Source organism: Triticum dicoccoides, chromosome 3A (genome assembly GCF_002162155.2).
Source record: "Triticum dicoccoides isolate Atlit2015 ecotype Zavitan chromosome 3A, WEW_v2.0, whole genome shotgun sequence".
Lineage (NCBI taxonomy): Eukaryota > Viridiplantae > Streptophyta > Magnoliopsida > Poales > Poaceae > Triticum > Triticum dicoccoides.
The window spans coordinates 633,896,563-633,911,613 of record NC_041384.1 but is presented as its reverse complement, the minus strand read 5'-3'; the positions used below and the strand labels follow the sequence as shown (position 1 = coordinate 633,911,613).

Sequence of the window (15,051 nt, the reverse complement as noted above, 5' to 3'; positions counted from 1 at the left end):
GGCGGGGCGCGCGTATATATGGGGGGCGTGACGGCGAGAGCAGAGCTTTTGGGTGGTTCTTTTGCGGGGTGTTGGTGGTGGTTTCTCGCTCCATTGACCAGATCCCTTGGGGGGATTTGACCGCCTGCGCGGGCGCGAGGGGCGTGGCGTGCGTCGGGGCTGGGTTGGGTTGGGTTGGGTTTGGGTGGGCGTCGCAGGATGCTTGTGAGTGAGAGGGTAAAGATGTGGGCGCGGCGCAGCTAACGTGTTTGATTCCTTGTTGTGTACTTGCTGGAGTGGAGTAGCTTTGGTCCTTTGGTGGTTGCAAAACGGATCTGCCTCCCCCTCCCCTCTCAAAGGGAGTGAGTGCTGCTCCACCAAGTTGTTTTTTCATAGACTTGTTTTCTCCAGGAGCGCAGCGTAGACAAAACACATGTACACTAAAAAACTTGGGTCGTCGAGCATCTAACCTAAATTCGATCGTCAGTTGGCTTGGTACAGCCACCTCCACTAGCCGTCCGGCTGATATCGGTTTCTTCTCTTTGCATGCAAGAAATTACTCCCTCTGTCCCAGAATATAAAAACGTTTTGTTCTTATATTTTGGGACGGAGGGAGTAAGTAATAGTCGACTGACACTTCGTTAAGTCCGATGATATATCTATCAGATGTACAATGGGATCCGTGCAAACTTTTCTTTTCGGTTTTTTCTTGTTCTCTATTTGCATGTTACATTACTTGATTAAGACTTGGTTAAATCTCAGTCGACTGAGACCTAGCCACACTCATTAAGTAAGCCAAGACTTGTTTCAAGCATAGGTCCCTTGCACAAATATTGCACAAAAAGATTGTAAATCTATTTTCAAGGGTTATACTAGTAGAAGACTTGTAGCGAGTCATGTACTAACATGTGTCGGTATTGGAGCACCCTTCTTCTTTCCACTCCTAGCATGGCAAGCGTTCGTGCGTTCGTTAGCTCAACCGTAACTCACAGCGTCGCGCGCCTAATTTTAAAAAGAGATGGTCGCAACGAAAACGGAATCATGGTGTAGGAACACGTTCGAAAACTTGGTGGAGCAACCGCCACCGATTGCCTAGCTAACTACTAGCCGCAAACCAGCAAAACACCTCCTAGCTGTGCGCCCGTGTCCCTAGCGCCTGTCATGCGTGCGTGACTAACCCCATTTTTCTATATGATCCCATCATCCCCCTCTTGGCGCCAAGGCAATAATTTAAGCCTTGATTAGGTAGTTCGTGTCCAGCCAGCACTCGGCCAGGTTGGTACGCAGCCCCGGTGAGCTCACTCCGCTTAAAAAAATCCGGCGATCCCCCGGGGGTCAAAACTGACGCGCCGCCGGCCGGCCGGGCTGCCGCTTCCGTTGGGCACCGCTCGGCCGATCCGCCGGGATGGTTACCGGCGGGCGCACGACCCGCCGTAGGTAAAAGCGACGCTTCGCCCGGGCTGCAAAAATGTCAAGACTAATGTAGACGCATAGTAATATTATTACTCGTGCGGCCGTGCACGGATGGCGTATCTACGGATGGGACGGACCGGGTCGGGCTACTTTCACGGCGATGGGAGATCGATGATGTACTGTGTATGTGTACTGGTAGCTTAGCCGTGTTAATCTAATTCTACTGTTTGGCAGCCAACCGTTACTGCTCCACGGACGGTGGATTTATTATGTCGATGGACGCATCGTCTCGATGGATCGATCGTCGATGATGCCGACTGCGACGAAACAGAAGTTACCCTGCGTTTTGTTGCTGTTGCACCTGTGGAATGATGGCGTACGTACGTATACCGGTCGAGAGGACGAGTCGCTCATCGAGCTGGGCACTGTTGAATAATGAGTAGGCAATTTTTTGACTAATTTAATCCGTAAACAAATAACTAGCATGGCATTGACAGAATTAACGACATACTGATTCTGATCTAGACAAGCACGTACTATGCAAACTGTAGACACATCTACACATAATGCTAGTACTGCTAATACGGAAATAAATAGGAGCGGAATAAACGCGTTATACCCTCCAGTAGGCCAGGCAGAAACCGCAGCGGCGTTTTCGGCGGCCTTCTTGTCGGCCTCGAGCTTCTCGGTGGCGAGACGATCGACGTCGAACCGAGACATGGTGATGATGAAGGCGATATAGACGTAGAGGAAGCAAACGAAAGGAGGCGAGCAGTCGCGTAGTCGCTTTCCAAAAACTTATCCGCCTCTCTCCCATACAGGATCCGGTGAGACGGGGTTTCGGAGATCTGCTCTTCCGTCGACCGTATACGCAGCGGACGGGCGGCAGCAACAGCAAAGGAACGGCGATGGACGGTGCGCGTGGAGAGACGTGGGCTCGACCCACGTCGTGACAGCCCACAATCTGATGTCCTAGATCATGGTCCAGCTGTCAGAAAACTCTTCGTTACTAACTGGCAAAAATAAGTGCATAGGTATGAGCTTGGCTCGGCTCATTACCGCGGCGAGGCGGAAGGCGAAGGAGGAGTGCGCGAGGGAAGAGAAACTCTTATAAGATGGTCCGACTCCTCTGCTATTTTCAGAATGTGACTAAACTTATCCATCTCCACCTAGTGTCAATTAAACCTACATGTGTCCTTAGAGACGGGCTTAAAGCCCGCCCCATGTTTCAACAGGCACTTTGAGGGGCTGAAACAAATGGAGTAAAATGAGAGGCTGTACGTACGTGCATGCGCAACTAGCCTAAGCCACCATGCATACGAATCCACATGAAGAAGAGATCGAAGATCTTTGGGCGCGCAGGCCTGCCTACTTGCGCGTGCGACGTAGCGTTGGAACCTACGTACTCTACTATACTTGTAACAAGTTGCAGGAGTCGCCGTGGTGCATGCCCCGATCATGGAACCAGTTGGTGGTGGCCAGAGAGTGGACAAAAATGCGGATGAGAGTGAGATCGGCCCTGTCATCGCGAGTCAAAAAGGCCGGGCACTGTGCAGTGCGCGCCCAAGTCCTCGGCGTGCCGGCGCAAGTGGCAGCGTACGTACGTATGCGCGTCCGATGGGTCGATGTTTGCGGTACAAGTCAGCGCGCGCGGCACGGCAGGCGTGGTGCAGATCGGCCGTGCAGTGGGTGCATGGTGCGTGGCTTTCGCGCGCGGGTTAGCTGCGGTCCGTGGCGCGCCTTCACTGCCGTTCTCCCCACTGCTCTTAATTGCCGTCACTTCTCTTTCCAACAGCGTGCGAGATCACCGTCGGCCCCGCGGAACCGACACCACGAACCCGCGAGATTTTCACTGCCGTTTGACCGCGCACGCAGGGGGAAACGAGGCTCGGGAGCACCGTACTCCCTCCCACTGCAGCCCGGTATGTCAGAAGCAACAGTGACAATGTTGACCGGAGGTCCACAGCAAGCCTCGGTTCGTGACCGGTAAAAAATGGCCTACCAACCTCAACGCAAGCTCATTTTTCTCTTTATTTTACTCGATCGGCGCCGGCTGATCAGCTAGTACGTACAAGTACCGTACACGCACGACGCACAACCAAGTAGTAGTAATAACCGACGCGCTATTATGTTACGCGTGCATCGGATCCGGATGCAGCGGCAACGGGTCGGCGCGCGGTAGCTCTCAGCCAAGTGCAGTCCAAGAGGACGCAATGATGCCGGCCGCGAACCACCGGCGCCGGCCGGGGCCAATCCAAGTGCGCCGTCCGTCGTCCCGTCCCGTAGGGCCCCATGCAGGCGCGTCGTCCTCGATCGGCCTGCCCCACAAGTGACAAGTCCCATGCAGTGCAGCGTAAGTGCAACGTTGCCGCTCCGTCCAGCCACGATATATAGCCCGGTAGCTAGGTAGGTGAGGTGAGGCCGCGCGGGTTGGTGCGGGGTCAAACCGCGCCCCGCCCCACCCCCAGCGTGGCCGGCCGTGACCATCGGCAGCTCGGCGCTGGGATCCCCCACAAGGAAACAACAAAAAATGTGCGCGCTGGCTACACCTAGATACCCGGGCCGGATCGCTGTGCGCCGACGGCGATCGCTCGCTCGCACCGCACGAGTCGGCAGCCCGCGCCCGCGCACGGCGCGTGCTCCGGGACGGCGCCACTTGCCGCCGGGACGTGAGCTCGTCTCGCCGGAGCCCAGGGGGTTTCCGCGGCGTCGGCCCGGCGGGTCAGGCTTGCACGGAGCGCCATTGATGGGGCTGTTGCAGGGAGGCACCATCTGATCATGTATGTATGTATGGGCTGCTGCTGCTGCTCCTGGATCGCATTCTAGTAATCCGCGGTCCTGCCGCGGAATCAATGCAGGAGACGGCAGAACCCGCCTTCCCGGAGCTCGAGATCGAACACATGGGCGGGGACTACGCGGTGTTGGAAGTTGGATGGCGTAATGGGCAGGTAGGTGCGGGTCTTAATCCGTGGTGTGTGCGAAAAGTCCACGGAGGGTGGTAGTAATGGTGATACTTCCTCCCTCTAGGTTTATGAGGCTCCCTTTATTTTGGATTAAAATTTAACCGAAGAATCTAACCAACAAAATGAAAACTATACGTCACAGAAATTATATTGTTGAAAAGCTCTTTCTAACACAAATCCAACAGTATAATTTTCTGTACCAGTCTTACTATGACTCAGTCGATCAAGACTTCGTAATGTTATATTCTGTTGATGTTGCATGAAGGTTCATACAATTTTTTTTCGGTATTTTTTCTTCTACATTATATCACTTGACTCAGACTTGGTTAAGTCCCAGTCGAATGAGGCGTAGCCACACCCTTTTTATATCATATACTTTGTATTTTAGTAGTCTATAGATGACCCGGCCCCAAATACAAAGGGGTCCAATAAACCCGGACAAAGGTTTTTCTTTTCTGAAAAGAAGGACCGCCTCGTGCTCTGCATCAGAATGATACCTGCAAGTATATTATTAAGCAAACCCAGACGGAGGTAGTACGTCATACGCCACTAACACTTGGTACAGTATATCTATCTTTTGTTTTGTTTTCACAAGTCCCCTTCTTCGGTGCTGTGTAACTGCATGCGGCTGACAGGCAGGCAGGTGAGCTTCTCGCCGCGTGGGTTTCCTTTGTCGAGCTCCTTGGCTCGTATACCTGCAGCGATCAACAACAGGAGACGTATGGTTTCCTTCGCTTTGTTCCCTGTTAGCCGGTCCAATGCATGGGCGATACGATACGATGGGTCGATGGCCATGGCAGCGCAGAACACTGTGGCCAAGTCAATATACGAGGGCACTGTGCACTGCATGCTAGCGTAGGCCGGTGGGCGTGGCGCCCGCTCTGTGTCGACCCGGTAGACAAAGCGTCTCTTGTCCTCCTACTCCTCCTCCTCCTTCTTCGAACAGCGCGGCGCAGACTAGCTGGCCATTAAGGATCAAGGACCTAGTAGGAGAATCCTAGTGTGGTTTACCTAACTGTACATCCATTACTTCGGTAGTCTGGTCACTGTGTCTGCGAGGAAATAGACCGAGCAACAGTAACAAATTCATGCGTACACGATAGTACTATACTATACCAGTACAATCGCAGTCATTATTTCCCCTTGGCCCTGCAACGGACCGGCCACTGACGCCGTAACCACACCCAGGTTGGATGCATTTCTCTCCAAGCTGCGCACAGACCTAGTAGTTCCTCATGTCATAACCGTTAAGCTTCATGCATTAGCCGACGCAATTAAAAGTCCAAACTGATGAAAAGGGCCAGTGCAATCCACATACGTAACAATCACAAAACGAAATCTCATGCTCGCTATCCGCCATGCTAAAGCATGACGCTACAGTTGGTGGGGCTGGGACAGCACCAAACTCTTCTCTTAATGCAATATAGTAGGCTGTACCACTCCCAATCCTAACCCTAACCACATTATTACATTTATAAGCGAGCACTCACTGGAATTAGTATCAATTATTATGGCGAATGGCAAGTCGCAACCGCACCGTGTCTGCTGTCCCCGTCTACTTGCCAAATGTACATACGCGGAGCCGCTGCCCTAGATTCCGTGGAGCTATACGGCCTACCGAACCGTGGCTGCATATGGCAGCCCCCGCTTTGTTTACGATCGCCGATCGGCCGCGCAGCCCGCCCGAACCTACCTACCTACCTGATGGCGCCATCACAACCGGCCGCTTCAGGAATCATCTGCGACTAGTTAATTTATCTCGGCCCAATAGAGACTGACATCTTGTTAATTAGCAGAGGCTGCAAGTGCCCTCAGGTCTTTACTGAATAATATAGGACGCACACACACACAGGCAGTGCATTGCACGTTTGGCGTCTCCCGTGTTCATGCATTGGCACCGGCTGAAGATGGCATCAGATGTTTACTCCCGAGAATCTACATATTCTGCACCGGTGACGCGTTGTCGATATCGTTTCCTATACTGGAAGTTTTTTGGATGAAAATCATTGGCGGTGGTTGCTTGTTGGTTTGCTTGCGGCTATAGTGTAGCGTATCATTGGGCTGGTTGTTGCAGGTAGAGCTGTAGAGCAGCCGTATGTATGCAGGGCGTGTGAATGTGTGATGGCTCGTCTCTACCAAATTAATCAGATGCTAGCTAACTGCTTAAAAAAATGCAGAGTTGTCAGTGTCCTGTACATGTCAAAGGGACACTCGCGCGTATTTGATATCACCAACTGGATTGCAGGACGTGTGCTCAGGATCCTGGAAGAATATTCGTACGTAGTAAATTTTGCCTAGTTAAGCAGAAGTAGACAAGGGCCAGAGATCCTACCAAGCCCACCTGCAAGTGGTACAGAACAGAAGCAGAAGACCGGGGACTCACTCACCCCAGTCAGTCAGTATCGGAGTAACAATTTGTTTGTGTTTTCATGCGGAAATCTGGTCGGCCAAGTTCACCTTCTCTGGCACCGTCTTTGTCCTCATGTCAGGAGCAACTGAACAAGTCCTCGCCGACCCTTCTACGTTCAACAAGCGGTGCTCAAGAATCTCTCATTCCCATCTGAAGCCGTACTGCTTGTCCTACTCGACCATGACTTTTCCAGTATTACAGAGAGTTCGTTAAGATTTTCCCAAGAAGAAGAGATGACAGTCAGAGCTAAGCCTAACACGACTGACCCTTTCAAAGAGGCTCTCCGAAACAGCTGGAGATTATGCATGAGGCACGAGTCAAATCAGGCTGCTCCGTCTGGTCTGTTTTCTGCAGTCCTCCGTATTCCGTCTTTGCTCTCTTCTAAGCATGCGCTTATTACGTTCGCCGTCACACGATATTGCCTGCATGGGTATTGCACAGGTCACTCTGGTACCTCTAGATTGCTTGCTCTAGATACATTAAGTGTTAAATATCGTGCTCTGACGCTGTCACCAGCCTCAAGAGTTACATCATTTTGTAGTGTTGTATGCCTAGTCCTCGTTCCAGAGGTTTTTCTCTCTCCAAGTTCAGAAGTTGTGTTTGTACTGTGTTTCTAAAAATAAGTTTAGAAATTGTGAACTAGCCATCATTTTCTGTTCTACTGAAAGACCATAGTTTCATTTTTTTCATATAGGCCTACCAAAAAGGGAATTTTCCATTACCCTGTTTTCTTGGCGCTTAAGGCGTCAAATAGTTTGATTCACGTAAAAAGCGCACACCTCTCCTGAGCGTGTACCTTGCTAACGGACGGGCCCATGAAAGGGTCACGATGCCGAGACTTCCGGTTTTAGAAAGTTACTAGAGTGTTCTTTGGATTGGTTTAAAATTTCTTGTTCGTTTTTTCTGCTTTATTTTACCTTGATCTGATCGGCTTTTTAAATTTTGATAATTCCTTTTTGTTTCGGGGTTTACCTTTTCACGTTTTTTATTTTTCATTTTATTTTTATACATATGGCCTCTTTTAATGTGTGAACATTTTTCAATTTTGCGAATGTTTTTTAAAATTAATGAACATTTTTCATTTCAATGAAAATATCTAAATTAAGCATTTTTTTAATTCATGAACGTTTTTCAAATCCGTGTAGTTTTCAAAATTTAAATTTTATCGCATTCATGATCTTTTAATCCGTGAACCTTTTGAACTTGGAAAATTATTTTAAAAATCATGAATATTTTTAGAATATTTTCAAATTTGTGAACATTTTTCTAATTCTGAATATTTCTCAAACTTGTGAATATGTTCTAAAATCATGAACAATTATTTGATTTCACCACAATTTACAAAATAACCAAAAAAATGGTAACCAGTTTTTCCTCTAATACACAGAGATGGAGCAGAAAAATCAAGCAAAAACCAGGACAAATGACCAAGCGTATGCACGAACGTTCGAAGGAGCACTATTGGGCCAAGGCCCAGAAGGATGTGTGGCATAGGAAGGCTTCCCGATCAAAATCACTAGTTAAGAGATACCCTTCCTAATGCAACGTTCAATACGTGGCGAAAGCAAAGGGGATCAGGTTGATTTCCCCCTCTTTCCTTCTACCTTGATTGGATCCATGAGGGAACACATCTTCCTCTGCTAGGGAGCATAGGTGTGCTTCACCGCGAAGCACACCCATGCTCCACACGCACGCTTCGCCGTGAATCACATTTGCGCCCTACGAAGAAGCCAACGTGTGCTCAACCGTGGAGAACATACGTGATTCACCTTTTCTCCTTTAGGGGGCATACTTGTGCTCCACTTGTTAAAGCACACTTACGCTTGAGGTGGAGCACCTGTCTGAGCACAAATATGCGAAGTGATTACCATGAACTTTAGCCAAAAAAAATTGCATTTTTGAAGACTCCTAAGATGATGCGTCATTTTTTTAGGAAAACACAATTTTTGTTATTGCTTCATATACTCATACATAAACGTTTTAAAAGGAAAAGTGATATGTATTGCCTATCGGGAGCGAGCAAAATCTATTTGGCAATTATAGCATTATCTGTACCTGGCGCACACACCTTCGCTTGTACGTACTAAGTAGGCCGGCCCATATTAGCAACACCAATTTCCTTTACATCGGTTTTGGGAACCTTCTTGAAGGCTCTAGAAGAATCCCTCCTGTTCTTTTCGGGCTGGTTTTTCTTTGGTTTTGGGGGTTGGGCTTTTATGTTTTCCATCCTGTTTTTTTTCTGTTTTATTTAATTCAATTTTTTTAAATTTGTGACCAATTTTCAAAATTTTGTTTTTTAAATAAACATTTTTTCATATTCACAAAATTTTCAAAGATTCACGTTTTATTCAAATTCATGAACTTTATGATAAATTTTTTATTTTTACTAACCCATGCTTTTTAAAATTCATAAATTTGTTTTAAAATCAGCCAACTTTTTTGATTAAAAGAGCTGAAGTTCAATTTTCCCAAGACAATACCGGAGTAGCAGTAAAATGTGAGAGAGAAGGAAAGCAAAGCAAGCCGGTCGAACGAACGAGAGATTAGTGCTGCGAGTGAGCATACCAAAGGGCCATGGCATGTGAGCCTCTGGTGCAAGCCCTTGGCCAACTATCGCTTAATGTGCCGGCGAGGTGGTCTCCGTGAGCGATACCATTGCGGCATTGCCTCTGATCATCTTCGTCCTCCTCATTCGTGAGTCGGCCAATTATGAGCAAGGCGAAGTGGTCATTTTGCCACCCTAGGTTTGTTTTCAACTATTTTACATATTTTTGTCGAGTTTCATATATTGGTAGGTTTTATTTCATTACAAAAAATATTCCAAAAGTTTAATTATATTCATGGATTGGAAAAAAAATCATGAATTTTAAAATGTTGACGAATTTGATAAAATTTCCATGGATTTGGAAAATGTCCATTAATTGTAAAAAAATGTTTGCGAATTGACAGGTGTTTGTCAGCGAAACAAAATGTTAGGTAATCCAGGGAAAAGTTCATTGATTCAAAAAAAATCCACAAATTTGAAAAATGTTTGAGAATCATAGAAAACCACAATTCGAAAAATGTGCAATAATTTAAAATATATCTACGAATGCAATTTTTTGCAAATTTTAATAATATTTGTGATTTCATTTTTTTACCAACTTGAGAAATATTATGTATTTAAATATGTTCATGAATTTGAAATTATTATCAAAGATGTAAAATTGTTCACAAATTTTAAAAACATTCACGAACTCAAAAATCATTGCAGATTTAAAAAATCGTTAATTAAAAAAATAGCAGATTTTAAAATCTTTGTGAATTTTCAAATTGTTCACGAATTAAAGAATGTACGCGAATTTTGAGAAACAAGCTATAGTTTAAAATATATCCATTAATTCAAAAACAAATGCTTGTGAATTTGAAAAAAATCGTGCAAATTTGAAAAATATTTTTTGAATTCAAAATATATTTCCTATTTAGGAAATGTTTGTGAATTTCTCTATGTTCATGAATTTGGAAATGTTATCAAATTTGACCTTTTTGCAGAAATTTAGAAAATATTAACAAATTCGAAAAAGGTTTGGGAACTTTATGGCCCTTCCAAATGCTTCACGGTCTACACGTTCTAAGCATGTCACATAAACAAAATAAACTGACATTGCAAAACAATAAAGAAGTAGATACCGTGCTTGGATGACCCGAGAAGAAACAATGTGCATGAACATATGCAAAACACCTACTCCCTCTGTTCGGAATTACTTGTCGCAGAAATGGATGTATCTAGACGTATTTTAGTTCTAGATACATCCATATTCGAGACAAGTAATTCCGAACAGAGGGAGTATGCATTATGGGAGTATATATCAATGGCGGTTGTCGAAGTTCAGAAATTGCTAACTGACCACGTTTCATGGACCAACCAAACGGCTCAGGCCCAATAACACATGTGCGTTTGCAGTTCAGTCCATTTCTATCCATGTGCTAAAGTCAGTCAGGCCTGCACAGCCCAAGGAGTTCGGTCCATGCACCGAGAGCAGGACCGAAAACAAAAGCGGCGAGGCAGCGACGCACCGGCCCGTCTTATTTTACGCATTTTCAATTCCCGTGGACCCAGCACAGGCTCGAGTCCCCGTGGACCACTCGTGTGCGCCGCGCCAGTTCTCCTTCCACCCTCCTTCCCACCTCATCCCGGCAGCCCCGCGAGATGATAACGCCAAAACCCTAAACCCCACCGCACCGCAACCCAATCCCTTCCGGCCGCCCGCCACCGCCACCGCCACGTCGGCCGGCGGCCTGCCGGAGACCGACCTCCGCTGTCCCCGTCGCCTCAGCCAGCGAGCGATGCACAGGATTCTCCCCCGAGCCGCCTCCTTCCTCGACGCGGCCGCGGCCCCGGCCCGGCCGCTGCTGCCCTCCTCCCGCATGCCCGCGCTCCGCCTGGCGGGCCCGTCCCTCTCCGCTTGCTCGGTGCCGAGCACCGCGCGCCTCCACCCCCTGCCGTGGCTGCGCTGCGGCGGTGGCGGCGCGGTCGCGAGGAGGGGGCTCTGCTGCTCCGCCGAGGCGGCGAGACGCGGGGATGTTGCCGCGGGAGAGGGGGAGGAGGAGGAAGAGGGGAGGGGCTCCAGAGGAGGTGGGGGTCGCAATTCGCCAGAGAGGAGGCAGAGAGGCCGGGGCGATGCGGCGACGGGGAGCGGGGAGCTGCTCGCCATTCCTGGGGTCGGGCCGCGGAACCAGAGGAAGCTCGTTGAGAAGGGATTCGATGGCGTCGCGCCGCTCAAGCAGCTCTATCGGGATAAGGTGCGTGCGTGGGTGGTCTGTTCTGGATTGTTCGTACTGTTTGTCTCTGTTTTATTGTAGTACTAGTTTGCAAAGTATGTAAGCAACACGTATGCTTGGAGTCTTCACCAGTTCCTGTGAATTGCCAGAGTTGACATGGTCACATGGAAAATACATTTCTGTTAACATATGTTGCCTGAGAAAATGTCGTCACATACCACCACTTACATGTTAGCTCAAGCAAACTGATATGCTTAGACCTGCATTCTTGTATAGAGTTGGTGTACTGTGAGTGCAAGCAATCACTCTGTCCTTGACGACCAACTCGGCATTAGAATTCTGGTGGTCACTCCTCAGTTTTAGTAATTGAGGCAACACTGGTAAATGCACATTGGCTCCAAAATCTACAGCAGCAATGATTTTAGTCCTAAAGTTTATGCCTACGCCTACCCTGCATCTCACAAACTTCAGATATGCTGTCAAAAACTCAAGATCGTATTGATTGTAGCATTGCATAAAACAGGTTAATTTGATTCCCACTATGTGATCATTGGAGGCGCTGGAGCATTATCACCATGAAATTCTTAAGTTTGAAGGAAAAAAGAAGAAATTACTTTTGTCTGTTACTTTCTGGGTTTGCTTTACTTTATTCTCTTTAGTTCTTTGTCACAATCCTGTCTTATGAATATGATGGTGATTTCCTCACTTAAAATTCTGCCGGTTCAATCTAACTTCAACGCACCTAGAGCTAACACTTCCTGAGTTTTGCAGTTCTTTGGCAAGTCTGATGAGAAGATGGTTGAGTTCTTGCAAAGTTCAGTTGGCATCATACACAAGAACCATGCTGAGAGTATAACTCTGTTCATTAAAGAGAGCGTTGATGAGGAGGTGAAAGACACTGACACATCTAAGCCCTGCAGAAGAAAGAGGCTCACCTTTTGTGTTGAAGGGAATATCAGTGTCGGGAAATCTACATTCCTCCAAAGAATTGCCAACGAGACTATCGAACTACGTGACCTTGTGGAAATAGTACCTGAACCTGTTGCAAAGTGGCAGGATATTGGGCCTGATCATTTTAACATACTTGATGCTTTCTATGCTGAACCACAGAGGTATGCTTACACTTTCCAGAATTACGTCTTTGTGACAAGGGTGATGCAAGAGAGGGAGTCTTCAAGTGGAATAAAGCCTCTCCGGCTGATGGAAAGAAGTGTTTTCAGTGATAGAATGGTAGGTCATATCTTTGCCGAAAACACTAGTTTTCACTTTTGATCTATCCCACTGTAAACATCTTTTCCTATTTAATGAGTAAACTCGTGTTGATTTTCAGGTTTTTGTCCGTGCTGTTCATGAAGCTAAGTGGATGAATGAGATGGAAATCAGCATTTACGATTCCTGGTTCGACCCAGTTGTGTCATCTCTCCCGGGTCTTGTCCCTGATGGTTTTATTTATCTAAGAGCTAGCCCTGACACCTGCCACAAAAGAATGATGGTTCGGAAAAGGTCAGAGGAGGGTGGTGTCAGTCTTGATTACCTTCAAGGTTTGCATGAGAAACATGAGAGCTGGCTACTTCCGTCCAAAGGACAAGGTTCTGGTTTGTTGTCAGTCAGTCAGCTTCCAATTCATATGGAGGGCTCACTACATCCAGAAATACGAGATCGAGTGTTCTTCCTGGAAGGAGATCATATGCATTCTAGTATCCAGAAGGTAACTTTCTCCTACCTTTATTTGCTCAAGTGTGATCTGTAAGGAGTTATTTGGTCACATATTGGTGCTATTCCGAATTAGGTTCCTGCTCTGATCCTGGACTGTGAAAATGACATTGATTTTAACAAGGACATTGAAGCTAAACGACAGTAAGTGATCAGAACCTTTATATTCCTGAGAGCATTGTTTCAGTTTTCTATTTACATTCTTTTATTGTTAAGCAGGCATTAGTTAAGAATATGATATTCTTTGAGCGGAAAGCATTGAAATTAGCGTATTGATCTACATGTTCCAAAATAGAACTCAGTAATGTTGCTGGAATTGTTGCCAACTGAATCCAAATAGGAAAGGTTAAGCTGTGAAGTGTAAACTGACCTAAAAGTAAAATATTCAGTAATTTCTATGTGCTTTTGATACATCTTCAGTTTACTGTTTGTTTTTTTACCTATGTGACACTAGTTCTGTACTATATATCATGCCTGCTACACTGGTACATGTGAATTATCTGAAGTCTAGGTCTGGTTAGATATGAACGGACAACACATATACTTGTAAACAATCTGGATGGCTTATAGGTGATTCTTTGCATATAACTTTATAATTCCTGTGAAATGCTTTTGAGACCAAGTCCAGCCTTCCTAGGTCTGTATTTATACACTTTGACACTTGTAAGAAAAAGTCGTCACAGGTTCAATTTGTTATCCTTGTGTCCAGGGTGATGGTATTTGTTATTTTGTCTCTTGAATTATTTATGTAGTAATTCCTGATATACTCCTATTGACAGTAGCATGAATTTGTGGAGATTTAATAAAATGCCACGTCTTAGTTTGGCCTTTATAAAATGCCACGCCAGGACCCGCTTGTTAGTGACACATGGCATGCCATTTAATCAAAGAACAAACTAAGACCGGCATTTTATCGAATTTCCTCGTAATGATAGTTTCCAGCAACCTGCAATGTTATTTTAATAATGTATCACCAAAGTCCTGAACACCCCATGTGCTCTTAACTTCCTTCAAATCTCTGCACCTGTTTGATGTTTCAATGTTGCCCATGAAGATATGCTCGTCAAGTTGCGGAGTTCTTCGAATTTGTGAAGAAAAAGAATGAAGCTCTTCCTGCTGAGACAAGTGATGGTGACAAGAGTATGAGCCCACAGGTTATGCTTCCTGGCAGAGGTGATTTGTGGTTCCCTGGAGGCAGCCCTTTACCAAAATCTGCTCTAGGATCTCTTGAATTCAGACGGGCGATGTCGTCCTTCCTCTCAAAGTAGGGGCAAGCTTGACTTATGCAACTATCTTTTTGTGCCCATGACATGGTATCTTGTAAAATCTGGATGGTCATTTGGTCAATCATCACATCCGAGCCTCCTATTTGGATCCAACTGAATCCAAATAGGAAAGGTCATACGTCCTAACTGGCGACGACCTTCTGAATGCTGTATTATCTCGAAACCTAGGTACTCTTTCTATCTGTAGTGCTAGTCAATGCTGTATGATAAGTATCTAACTCCCTGTGCCTGTAAATGAAGATCTGACTACTTGCTTGGTGTCGGTGCCTATTAGTATATTATCTAAAAGTATGGAACCATATGCTGTTTCTGTCTACTGTTTCCTTGTTCTTGGCTTGCCCTCCGGCTTGATGGTGGTCATCCTTGGGACGACACATCTGTTGTGTACAAGAAAGAGAAACATATGTTCTGAGGTATAGCTTGAATGGTGTTCCCTTTTCTTTCTTATTTGATTCTACTGCCGTCGCCAATGATGTTGTCTACTCCAGCATCATGCTTTCCCTCCTGAATGCCTGATTACTCCTCT

At 46.4% G+C, this 15,051-nt stretch overlaps 1 protein-coding gene across 1 annotated transcript; it reads left to right on the top strand.

Annotated features, from left to right (window-relative positions):
- Positions 1-10,896: 10,896 nt before the first annotated feature.
- On the top strand, positions 10,897-14,835 carry LOC119269762. Its single transcript, XM_037551678.1, has 5 exons — positions 10,897-11,547; positions 12,298-12,756; positions 12,857-13,234; positions 13,316-13,383; positions 14,294-14,835. Exons 1-5 carry the CDS (start codon positions 11,092-11,094, stop codon positions 14,505-14,507), a joined length of 1,575 nt encoding a protein of 524 aa, XP_037407575.1. The 5' UTR covers positions 10,897-11,091; the 3' UTR covers positions 14,508-14,835.
- Positions 14,836-15,051: the final 216 nt, after the last annotated feature.

What these genes read in the sequence shown, in the direction of transcription:
- LOC119269762 (XM_037551678.1), top strand. Translation starts at nt 11,092, where the DNA reads ATGCACAGGATTCTCCCCCGAGCCGCCTCCTTCCTCGACGCGGCCGCG. An exon ending in GTGTTTTCAGTGATAGAATG is followed by an intron (nt 12,757 to 12,856) that starts GTAGGTCATATC and finishes GTTGATTTTCAG; the next exon opens with GTTTTTGTCCGTGCTGTTCA. An exon ending in TGCATTCTAGTATCCAGAAG is followed by an intron (nt 13,235 to 13,315) that starts GTAACTTTCTCC and finishes ATTCCGAATTAG; the next exon opens with GTTCCTGCTCTGATCCTGGA.